The sequence below is a fragment of the Enhydra lutris genome, unplaced genomic scaffold (genome assembly GCF_002288905.1).
Source record: "Enhydra lutris kenyoni isolate GAN:26980312 unplaced genomic scaffold, ASM228890v2 scaffoldscaffold12, whole genome shotgun sequence".
Lineage (NCBI taxonomy): Eukaryota > Metazoa > Chordata > Mammalia > Carnivora > Mustelidae > Enhydra > Enhydra lutris.
In genome coordinates, this window is record NW_019154096.1 from 46,492,640 (window position 1) to 46,505,404 (window position 12,765).

General features: G+C 34.3%; 1 protein-coding gene across 5 annotated transcripts in view; it reads left to right on the plus strand.

Moving 5' to 3' along the window:
* The window catches only part of LOC111144972 (exocyst complex component 6), a 236,414-nt gene that overhangs the window by 99,938 nt on the left and 123,711 nt on the right, over positions 1–12,765 (plus strand). For all 5 annotated transcript variants that reach the window (XM_022499608.1, XM_022499612.1, XM_022499609.1 and 2 more), the window contains one exon: positions 8,756–8,839. In XM_022499608.1, the coding sequence (XP_022355316.1) occupies positions 8,756–8,839 (84 nt within the window). The remainder of the gene's footprint in view (positions 1–8,755; positions 8,840–12,765) is intronic.

The window sequence follows — 12,765 nt, forward strand, 5'->3', positions numbered from 1 at the left end:
GATGTGGGACTCGATCCCAGGACGCTGGGATCATGACCTGAGCCGAAGGCAGCTGCTTAACCAACTGAGCCACCCAGGCGTCCCTAGTTCTTTTGCATTTAATGTAATTACTGATATGGCCAGATTTATGCCTGCCATTTGCTGTAATAAATCAGGTCTTATTTGTTCTATTCCTCCATTACTGTCTTCTTTTGCATTAAATAGATATTTTCTCATGAATCATTTTAATTCTCATCACTTCTTTTAACATATATATGCATTAATATATAATATATATGAGTAATAAATATATAGATATATATTAGTTATATATGAATATGTACTATAAATATACAAAAATACTTAAATATGTATAATAATGTTTGTGTATGTACACACATATGATATATAGATTTTTTTTAGTATTTACTCTGGAGATTACAATTAACATCCTACCTTAAAACAGTCTAGTTCATATTGATCTTCCTCCTTTGTGTTACTATTGAGATACTAATTATTACATCTTTATACATTATAAACCATAATATAATTATTTCTCTATGCAGTTTTCTAAATCAGAAGAATGGAGTTACAAATTATACTGTCTTTTACCTCTATATTATCTTAACTGGGACTCTTTATTTCTTCATGTGAATTAGAGTTACTGTCTAGTGTCCTTTTCTTTTTGCCTCAAGGACTACCTTTAGTATTTCTTTTAGGGAAGGTCAACTAGCATCAAATTCTCTGTGTTTGTTTATCTAGGAATGTCTTAATTTCCCCTTGGCTTTTTAAGAGTAGTTTTGCTGGGGCATCTGGGTGGCTCAGTGGGTTAAAGCCTCTGCCTTCGGCTCAGGTCATGATCTCAGGGTCCTGGGATCGAGCCTCATATCAGGCTCTCTGCTCAGTGGGGAGCCTGCTTCCCCCTCTCTCTCTGCCTGCCTCTCTGCCTATTTGTGATCTCTCTCTCTGTCAAATAAATAAATAAAATCTTTAAAAAAAAAAAAAGGTAATTTTTGCTAGGTATAGAATTTTTGGTCTTTTTCTTTCAGCACTTAGAAAATGTCTATGGAAGACATTTAGAGTTAAGGTGTTTTGGGTTTCGATTATTCACTGAAATTGTATTAAATTGAAATTGAAATAATTAAAAAGAATGGTAATTATGTTAATTAGAGCAAATAGAATTATCTTCATTAGTTAATGTCTTTTCTTTTAGCCCTCTATTAAAAGGACCAACTCTGTACTTAATGAACTGAGATAAAAGCAGTAGGCACAATATCAATGTAAACTTACTGATTTACAAATTAGTGATGTTTCAAGTACTTGAGCATTATTGAATAGACATGTAGATTTTTTTCTTTTTAAAGCTATAATAAATTGTACTATTATATAAAACAGTAATACTTTTAGTCTATTCTATGATGAAATAATTCTTCAAGTGTGTATGATTATAAAATACTCTAACTGCTCAGATTCTTTTCAGATTTAGTATTTTATCTTTTATAACGTCAGGTTGTCATATGTACAATTAACTGCATTTATACCTGAGTCAAATAGAAGGGTAGGTTCCATCAAGATTATATTGCTATATGTAGTGACATTGAAAATTTGACTTCCAGTTGTCTGATCCCAATTTTTTGTATTTTGTATTGCCTTGTTTTGTTTCTAAACTAGATCATACTGGCTTCTTAATCAAGGTGAAGTTCTTAATTATCTCAGTTGTTAAAGTGGCCTGTGTTGTGGTTTGATTCTTTTAAAACTCCTTTCAAATTAGATGTTTTCCTATAGGTTTTTGGATTTGGTGGAAATGATTTTTGACTTTGATAATGCTTAATTTTTCTGTCTTATATGGGTCCAGTAAACTGCAGTGAGTGCCCATAGGCTCTTCTGTTACTTTGTATTTTCCTTCTTCTATGTCTATATGATCCATGAAGATAGTGACCATGAGTGTCATGTATTGTTCTTTCCCTAGTGCTTTTCATTGCATCTGATATTTCATAAAGATTTGCTGGATTAGTAATTGGGTCTTTAACACCAAACTCAATTTTTAATAAAACTATTTTATGTATTTTTATCCTGGTAGCTTATACCAACAGGCACTAAGCCCTCTGGAAAAGAGTATATCTTTTTACCTGGTACAAAAAAGTGTTGAACTGTGCTCGCTTCGGCAGCACATATACAAAAAAGTGTTGAACCATTAGATACTATGTGAGGTTTCAGTGTGGCTTCCCTAAGAATGGTACATTGCATATTAAATTACATTTCATTGTTCATGATTTAAAATTAAAGAAACAGAAAACACAATTAAATGATGAAGATAATTGAAAGTCAATGGTAGAGAACCAATAGTTTTAACTTTAACTAGTCCGCTTTGTGATTTTTCAGAAATAACCTATGATTCAAATAGTCAAATACTCAAAATAAATGATTACTCTGAGAATTTGTATGTTATTGCAACTATTGAATTATAATTTTCAATAACTTTTAGATCTCTATATTTTTGTATCTTTATAATACACAGAATCTATCAATTTAAGAAAGCTGCATTTTAAAAGATGTCAGTTTTGACTAATTCAGGCAGAACTTTTTTTCCTTTTTACTGTGTAAGTGAGGTTTTACTATTCTATAAATGTAAATAAACTTTCATTAGCATGAAAACTTCTGGTTGGTATATATGACCAAAAATTCATAAAAGTGAAATGGCCAAAATTTAGTAAAGCTAATTCCTCCTTGTTGTTATAGTTACTTTCCTTTCATTTGTAATTTCATTTAAGCTACTTTTTAGTAGTAACCAGGCACTTCACTGGGTCATCAGTTCTAGTATTTACCTGACACTGTGCCTGCATTTGCTCCTTTATTTTCCCAGTTTGATGCATACTCTATATGATATTTGGTATTTTGAGATGAACTCTGAGTACAAAGCTGTACCATGACATAGGATGTCAGTTGTTGTGACTGGACGTACTTGCATCAATAAAAGAACATGTTTCTCCCCTAAAAAAAAAAGGAAGAAAGAAATCCCTCTGCAGTATAACTTACGCTTTAGAATTTTACTGTGGGAATAGGCTGAAGCCTGTTTTCTTAGAGACTTCTTTTACCTGAATCTGGCACCCTTGATTGGCTTCCTCTCATTCCCTCTCTTGCTTTCCTCCTTCTTGAACAGTCTCCCTTTTGAGCACTTCCTTATTGTATCACTTGGTATCTGTTTTTTAAAAAGCTACCTAAAATACTATATTAGTTGTCTATTGCAGCACATTTATTATTTCACAAGGTCAGCTATCTGGGAATGACTTAGCTGGGTGGTTCTGGCTCAGGGTCTCTTATGAGGTTCCAGTCAAGAGGTCAGTGAGGGCTGTCATTATCTGAAGCTTGACAGGGCCTGGGGGATTTGCTTCTGTTATGACTGTTGGCAGAAGACCTCAGTTCCTTGCCACATGGGCTGTCTACAAAGCTGAGTGACAAACCTCGTGACGTGGCAGCTGGCTTCCCTAGAAAGAGTGATCTCAGGGATGCTGATACGGAAGCCATAATGTCCTTTATAATCTAATATCAGAAGTGTCATACCTTTACTTCTTCTTTTTTTTTTTTTTTGAGATTTTATTTGTTTATTTTATTAGAGAGGGGCAGACGGAGAGAAGCAGATTCCCCAATGAGCACAGAGACCAATGCAGGGCTTGATCCTACAACTCTGAGATTGTGACCTGAGCTGAAACCAAGTCGGGCACTGAACCAAATAAGCCACTCAGGTGCCCTACCTTTACTTCTGCTATATCCTACTGGTCACATAGATCAACCCTGGTAGAATGTGGGATGGGAAGATACAAGATATCTTGGGGGTTATCTTGGAGGCTACTATGCTTAACTTCATAAAAGTAATACTTATTCTTCATTGCTACTACCATCGTCCATTGTCTTGATGTGTAAAAACTTCCAAGATGCCAAATAAAGGAGAATTTTCCTTTAATGATTAATATACACATTAAGAATGTACACATTAGGAATGTACACATAAGGGTTTCTTTCTTTTCTTGTGCAGGAAAGGATAAACCATGTTAGAAACACTACATGTCCTGTTGGTAGAATATTCTTAGTTCTGATACAGGGTAGGTAGTAATGACATAGGTGGAAGCAGTGACAGTTTTCATTTAAGGTCCTGATCTCTTTTGTTCCCCAGCTGTTGACAATGAACATAGTGCTTTTAAGAGGGATTATTATGAGAGTACAGAAGTGAGAACATGGGAAAATTTGAATGCAAAACTGTGTCCTATGTGTTTAAATATAAACAGTGCTTTTGGCTAATCTTAATACTCATCCTTATGATGTGTCATTTTCTGTTAAAAAAAAAACTTTAAACATCTGAAATAATATGATTTAGTGAAGCGGAATCTTTTAAACATAACTGGAGTATTTTCTGGGGCTGCCAAAATTTTGAAGTTACATTAACGAAACCATTCTTTCATATAAGTTGTGATTCAGAAAAACTGTTAAAAGCTGTTTTGCCAAATTGTGTCATAAATGGAAGTCGTTACTTGTGTGGTATTTTTTACTTCATATTAAAATAAAATGAAAACTGTCTGCCAGACTGATTAGTTCCAGCATGATCACCATCTCTAACAAAATTCATGTGTTATTCCTGACTTTTATACTTGGTTTTATTATTTCCAAAATTTAACGCTGAAGTTTTATGTATGTCCACACATTTACTAAAGGTATATTTTATTGTTTTTATCATACTCCTCTTTTTGTAAATAACTTAGAATTCTGTCTGCATATTACACTGCGTTGCTTTAAGTTAAGTAATGAGAAACAGCACTTAAGTAAGGAGAAGTGATTTGTTATCTTGTTTTTAAGGTACATGAATGAATAAAACAATCACATTGGATAAAATAATCTTGATGACTTTCATAATTTTATGATTTATTTCTCAGTTGTTTTCATAATATATTCTACAATGCATATTAATATATTTATTTGAATTGAAACATGAACTTAGACTTTTTCTGAGGGATAGTAAATAAAATTGACTTAATAGTTTGATTATGAGGACTGGCTTTACTAATTAGGTTTTAGGGTAGGCATTTATTGGTAAATTATACACACTAAATCTGAAGCTCAGAATCTTTAACAAAAAAGTGTGTTGCTGAGATGCCTGGGTGGCTCATTCAGTTCAGTGTCTGACTTTGGCTCAAATCATGAACTTGGGGTCCTGGGATAAAGCACCTCGTTGGGCTCTCTGCACAGTGAGGAGCCTGCTTGTCCCTCTTCCTCTGCCCCTCTTCCTGCTTATACCCTTTCTGTCTCTCTCTTAAATAAATAAATAGTCTTAAAAAATAAATAAGTAAATAAAGAAAAATAAAAAGTATGTTGTTAGTTCCCCCCCAAAATCTCATTCATCGTATTAAGATATTAATTTCCAATAAAAATTTACTTTTGGTTATATTAATTATCTATAATATTAATATTTAGATTGTATTGATCAGTTATGTACTAATTTAATGATAATTCAACCTAGAAGGAAAAACCTACCATAATGCCTAAATTATGGCCTTAGAGATAAAATAAAAACAAAAATGTATTACATTAGAAAATATAGTGTTAGGGGCACCTGGGTGGCTCAGTGGATTAAAGCCTCTGCTTTAGCTCGGGTCATGATCCCAGGGTCTTGGGATCCAGCCCCGCATTGGACTCTCTGCTCAGCAGGGAGCCTGCTTCCCTCTCTCTGCCTGCCTCTTTGCCTATCTCTTTCTGTGAAATAAATAAATAAAATATTAAAAAAAAAAAAAAAAGAAAAGAAACTATAGTGTTAGAAGAATACCTATCTGGCTCAGTCCATAGAGCATGTGACTCTTATTCTTGAGGTTATGAGTTTGAGCCCTACAATATGGGATAGAGTTTACTTAAAAACATAAATATAGTATTAAAAAATAACATATTAAATTTGGAAAAAAAAAAAAAACCCTGTAAGAGTAGTAGTCTGGAGTATAAGTTAAAAAAGAAAAAAAAGAATGCCTGGGTGGCTTAGTTGGTTAAATGTCTGCCTTTGGCTCATGTCATGATCCCAGGGTTCTGGGGTTGATCCCCACATTGGGCTTCCCCACTCAGCAGGGAGTCTGCTTCTCCCTCTCCCTCTGCTTATTCTCTCTCAGTCTCTCTCAAATGAGTAAATCTTTAAAAATTAAAAAAGAAAGAAAAAGAAAAAGGAATGATACCTGGGTGGCTTAGTTGGTTAAGTGTCCAACTCTTGATCTCACCCCAGGTCTTGATCTCAGGCTTTTAAGTTCAAGCCTCACATCAGGCTCCACACTTGGTATGGAGCCTACTTTAAAAAAACAAAAAAAAAGAAAACTATAAACTTTCTAAATGTGAAAGAGAGTGTATTCATATGTTTTTTAAATGTAGGTAACCATTGGATATTTTAAATGAGGATATAATAGTTTTATTTATAATATACTTGAAATTATATCCTTTACATTAATTTAAACTCATTGTGCAAAAAATTTAGTTACCAAAATAAAACTGTGTAACATGTTTAGGGACCACTTTTTTTTTTTTTTTTAATTCTTTTAATTGTTTGAGTACAAAAATACTGGAAGAATTGCCCTGAGGGTTACCTAAACTTATTTTCTGCATTATAAGTTTATTTTTTATGGCACTAAGAAAAGTCATTTTGTTGATAACTACTTAAATTTTAAAGAAAGTTATCAGAAAAAAATTTTTTCAGTGAAAATAAGAGTTTTGACTTTTCCCCCTTAGATTCTCTTTTGGAGCCTTGAGTAGGTGAATGGGTTCCCAGCCTTTTCTTCTCATTCTGGATGGATTCTCCTTTTAAGCAGAGAGGAAGACAGAAGAAATGGTTATATAGTCATTTATTTACTTGTTTAGTCATTCATTCATTCATTCATTCAAGAAATAATAATTGATTGCCTTCCATGTGCCAAACGTTGTGCTAAGTGATAAGGATACAGTAGTGAACTAGTTGGACAGGACCATGTTCTAACATACTCTGTCATCCAATATGGTAACTACTACCTGTATGAAACTTTTAAAATTTTTTTTAAAAGATTTTTTTATGGGGCGCCTGGGTGGTTCAGAGGGTTAAGCCTCTACCTTCAGCTCAGGTCATGATCTCAGGGTCCTGAGATCGAGCCCTGAACTGGGCTCTCTGCTCAGCAGGCAGCCTGTTTCCTCCTCTCTCTGCTTGCTGCTCTGCCTACTTGTGATCTCTCTCTGTCAAATAAATAAATAAAATCTTAAAAAAAAAAAAAAGATTTTTTATTCATTTGTGAGAGACAGAGAGAGAGGGGTCAGAGGGAGAAGCCAGCTTCCTATGGAGCAGGGAGCTTGATGCAGAGCTCCATCCAAGGACCCTGGGATCACGACCTGAGCTGAAGGCAGATGCTTAACCAACTGAGCCACCCAGGAGCCCCTGCAACTGTTTAAATGTAAATTAACTAAGAAGAAAGAAAGAAAATTAAAATTCAGGATCTCAATACTTACTATTAGCCACATCCTTCTAGTGGCTACCGTATAAGATAATGCAGATACAGAAAATGTTCATTATCACAGAAAGTGCTGTTAGACAGCGGTATGATAGACTACTAATTAAGAAGTTGCAGCACAGTGTGATAAGTGCAATGATATGGATATGCAGGTTGCTCTGAGATAACACAGATGATAACAAGCCTCAGGCAGTTGAGGAAGGCTTCTAAAAGAAGTAACATCTATAATGAGTCCTGGAGGGTGAAAAGAGTCATACACAGTAAAAGAGAACTGGGAAGCACATTTCAAGAAAATCTTGTACGAAAGCCTGGAAATAAAAAGAAAATGATATGTTGAATATACTGAGATGAAGCAGGAGATAGAGGAAGGTTCCAGATCATGTAGGGTCTTATACGACTTGCTCAGAAGTTTAGGTGTGACAGCTAATTTCTTCATTTAGTTCTCTCACTGACAGCTGTATTTTGAGTTGGTCAGTCAGAAATCTAGTAAACCTTAGTGATAAGTTGAATAACTATAAAATTGCTTGAATTTACAGTTGGTGTTCATAATTGTCATAATAACAAACAAGGTTACTGTTTTTGAACTATAAAGCCAAAAACTTATTCTTGACATTCAGTATGAAATACCATTTCAGTGTTTTTGTTTTGTTTGCACATGTTGAAGAATTTCTTTATTACTTCCATAAGAGAGAACCAAGGAGATGTTATAATCAGTTCACAGAAAAAGTCCGATAACAGGAAAAATTATGGGGAGTAAAGGAATGTTGAGAGGAATTGCAAATGGAGGCAAACTGTTTTTTTAAAGAGGGGAGGAAATCAATTAAAGTCATTAACAGACAAAATACTATTTATGTATTTATCAATTACCTAAACATAGATACAAAATAAGTCAAAGACAATGAAAAGAACTAGAATCTGATAACATGGAAGGATATGATAGAAATGATGCAGTTTCCATTGAAATACGCAAGAATCATTTCAGTGTTTGTATTCCATTTGTTAGAAAATTTAAAATGACTCCTAGAGGTAAAGAAGTTATTTGTTTGGGTGCCTGGGTGGCTTAAGTGTCTGACTCTTGATTTTGTCTCAGGTCATTACTCAGGGTCATGTATCATGCTTCCCACTCAGCGAGGAGTCTGCAGGAGATTCTCTCTCTCCCACTCCCCCTATCCCTCCCCCAACTCATGCTCTCTCTCTCTCAGATAAATTAATTAATTTTAAAAAAGAAGTTATCTGTTCTGTAGTGTGTGTGTTTCATTACTCTGCTGATGTTACTTTAGGGCGATGAAGAAACATTTGAAAATTATTACCGAAAACAAAGAAAGAAACAAGCAAGACTCGTATTGCAACCACAGTCAAATATGGTAAGTATGTGAAAATTTTGAATTGGTTGTGTTGTCACTTTTTGTCTCTTACCCTGCTTTAATTTCTTCAGAGCATGTATCTCTCACTATTCATTTAACAACGAATACTTATTGAATACCTACCATTTCCAGTAATTGGTTAAGTGCTAAGGGTGCAGCAGTGAACAAAACAGGTAAGTTCCTTCTCTCAGGAGCTTACATTCTGTTAGTTAAGATAGATAGTAAACAAATAGGCAGTGAATAAATAGATAAACAAGTAGATATATAAAGTATCAGGGAGTGATAATTCATTTCTGACAATGTGGTAGACTATTACTTTGATTAATTGTTCCAGTGAAAAAACAAAGATGCTGGATAAAACATTTTTAAAGTTTTAAAATTATTTTTAAGTGCACCAAGGATTTGGTAGAAACATATAGCCAGGACAAAAATTAAGTGAATATGGAATTGCTCTACATGTTGGTTATGGTGATAATTATCTGACAAGATGTGTTGTGACAACTTGTAGAAACAGTGCATGAAAAAAGTGAGTTTTATTGTATGTAACTTATACTTCAGTATATCCAACTATAAAACAAAACAGGAAAACCTAAATGAAGGTAGAAATCCAGATAGGTTTGGGACACCTCGGTGGCTCTGTCAGTTAAGTGAGACTTTGTCTTGGGTCATGATCCCAGGGTCCTGGAATCGAGCCCCACATTGCGCTTCCTGCTCTGCAGGGAGCCTTCTTCTTCCTCTCCTCCTGCCTGCCACTCACTCTGCTTGTGCTCTCTCTGTCAAATAAATAAATAAAATCTTAAAAAAAAAAAGAAAAGAAAAGAAAAGAAAAAGAAACCCAGATAAGTTTAATGAGGCACTTATTCTGGCTTTTATCTTAGGGGCATCTGCTGAACTGGAGAGCATGAATTTTGAGGAATACAGAGGCCTAAAGCCTAGAGCCACCCAAGGTAGCTGATAAGAGGTTGTCTCCCTTAGAAAGTAGAGACCTCCAAAGAATTAGAGCTTCATTATTAGGATTACCTAGAGATCAAAAACACCTCAGGGCACCTGGCTGACTCAGCCAGGAGAGCATGCAACTCTTGATCTTGGAATCATGAGTTTGAGCCCCTGGTTGGATATAAAGATTACTTAAAATTGGGCGCCTGGGTGGCTCAGTGGTTGAAGCCTCTGCCTTCAGCTCAGGTCATGATCTCAGGGTCCTGGGATCGAGTCCCGCATCGGGCTCTCTGCTCAGCAGGGAGCCTGCCTCCTCCTCTCTCTCTGCCTGCCTCTCTGCCTACTCGTGATCTGTCAAATAAAAAAAAAAAAAACTTAAAAGATTACTTAAAATAAGTAAATAAGTGGATACAGTATTATAAAAAAAAATCTAGCAAAAACTGTCTGTTCTTTCTGTTAAATGTTGTAGGGAAATTGCCTATCTTAAATGTTGGTGCTAAAGGAACAAGGGGAAAAGATCTCTGAGAATAAGTAACAAGCCGTTTCTCACATGTGTTTGCAACACAAATTCATTCTATTTGGATAGTTAAAAAAAACTCAAGTTGAAAATTCAGTTTGAAGTTATTCCATACTGATGTTGCCTAATAGAAGAAAATGCAGAGATCTGAACTTTCATGTCATAGTTTCAAGGAAGATTAACAAGTCACAGTAAAAAGTAATTATCAAACAAGTACGAATCATTAAAAATATGGCAACAGAAATAAATCCCAAGAGACTTTCAGTATTTGAATTATTAGCCATTTAATATAACTCTATTTATTATATTTAAAGAAATAAAAGACAAGCTTGCTGGTATAAATAGGGAACAGGAAACTGTAAGGAATGACCAAAAGGAAGAAAAATGAAGTAGAATCCCTAAAATTAAAGATATATTAATCAAAATTAAAAATTTTATGAATAGGTTTAGCAATTGGTGAGTTCTCTTAGTTGATCTGAAGAAATTATTTAGAAAGCCTCACAGAGAGACGAGAGGATAAAAACAGAAGAGAAACAGAGGGGATATAGAGAGAAAGTCTAACATATCTAATTGGAGTTATAGAAAGAGAGTATAGAATAAGTGGAACAGAGGAGTATTTGAGGGCATAATGGCAGAGAATTTTCCAATATGGATAGGAAATAGAAACTTAGTCAAGCCCAAGGAATCCCAGATAGGTTAAATAAAAAGAAAAACATTCTGGGAGACCTTACAGTGAAATCGCAGAACACAAAGATAGAAAATAGAAGACCTGAAAAATAGTATCTGCTAACTTGAGCTAATTGACATTTATTGAATATTCCATCCCAAATAGAATATACAGGCCTTTCAAATGCACATATAGAAGGTTTACCAAGATCATATTCTGAGCTATAAAATAAATCTCAACAAATATAAAAGACTTGAGGGGCGCCTGGGTGGCTCAGTGGGTTAAAGCCTCTGCCTTCGGCTCAGGTCATGATCCCGGGGTACTGGGATCGAGCCCCGCATCGGGCTCTCTGCTCCGCGGGGAGCCTGCTTCCTCCTCTCTCTCTCTCTGCCTGCCTCTCTGCCTACTTGTGATCTCTGTCTGTCAAATAAATAAATAAAATCTTTAAAAAAATAATAATAATAAAAGACTTGAAATAATACAAAGTATGTCTTTTGACTACAGGATAATTAAATTATCCATATGCAAAAAAAGAGTATTGACTTTTACCTCAGATCATGGACCTAAATGCAAGAGCTAAAATTATGAAACTTTTAGAAAAAACAAAGGTTTTTTGACCTTGGGTTAGGCAGTATTTTCTTGGGGTGAGATATAAAGCATGAACTGTAAGAGAAAGAAATTCAAATTGAACATTGAAATGAAAAACTACTCTTCAGAAGGCATTGTCAAGAAAGTGAAAAAACAAGATACAAATGGGGAGAAAATATTTGTAAAACTCATGTCTAACAAAGGGCTTGTATTCAGAATATATAAAGAATTTAACTAAATAATTAAAGACAAACTAATGGATAAAAGATCCAAGTAGGCATTTTACTAGATACACAGATGAAAAATAAGCACATGAAAAGATGTTCAATATCATTTTTCATCAGAGAAATGCAAATTAAAGCCACAATGAGATACTATTACATACCTACTAGAATGACTAAAATTAAAGATTGATAATAGCAAGTGCTGGTGAGATGTGGAGCAACTGGAACTCTCATACACTTCTCATGGTATAAAAATTATGCTGCCAATTTGGAAAATTGTTTGGCAGTTTGTTATAATGTTAAGCATACACTTATCACACAATCCAGCAGTCTTGCTCCTAGGTTTTTACCCACAAGAAATGAAAACAATGGAGTATTTTAAATTCCAAAGGGAAATAACTTTTAACCTCGGATTCTATATCCAGTGAAACAAAGGCAAAGATAGACATTTTCAGACAAAGAAGAGGAGAGTTGGCCACTGAGGCACCCTTACTAAGGAAGTTCTAAAGAACCTACTTCAGGAAAAAGGAAAGTGATGCAAATGAAAGATATGAGATGCTAGAAGGAATGAATAGCAAATAAAGTATAAATATATGGGCAAATCTATGTCAACTGTAGAAAATAATGTTAATAAAATATTATGGACTTTAAAACAAGATGGAATTAAAATACACAACAAAAGCATAAACATGAGGTGGGAATTAATGAAATGAAACTGTGCTACAATTTTCTGAATTGTCCAGAAGAGTAAAAATATTGATTGATTTTAGAGTTTGGTTGCTTAAGTATGCATAATATAATTTCTGGAGTAACCAGTAAAAGAGTAGAAGCAGAGTATATACTTTCACATAATATAAAAAGATTTAGAATGATAAAAAAATTCATGTCTTAGAGTTGATAAAAAATGATAATTGAAACCAATAAGCACTTGATAACATTGACTCAAAAATGTATAATGCCAGATTGACACAACTGAAAAGATAAGTAGAAAATC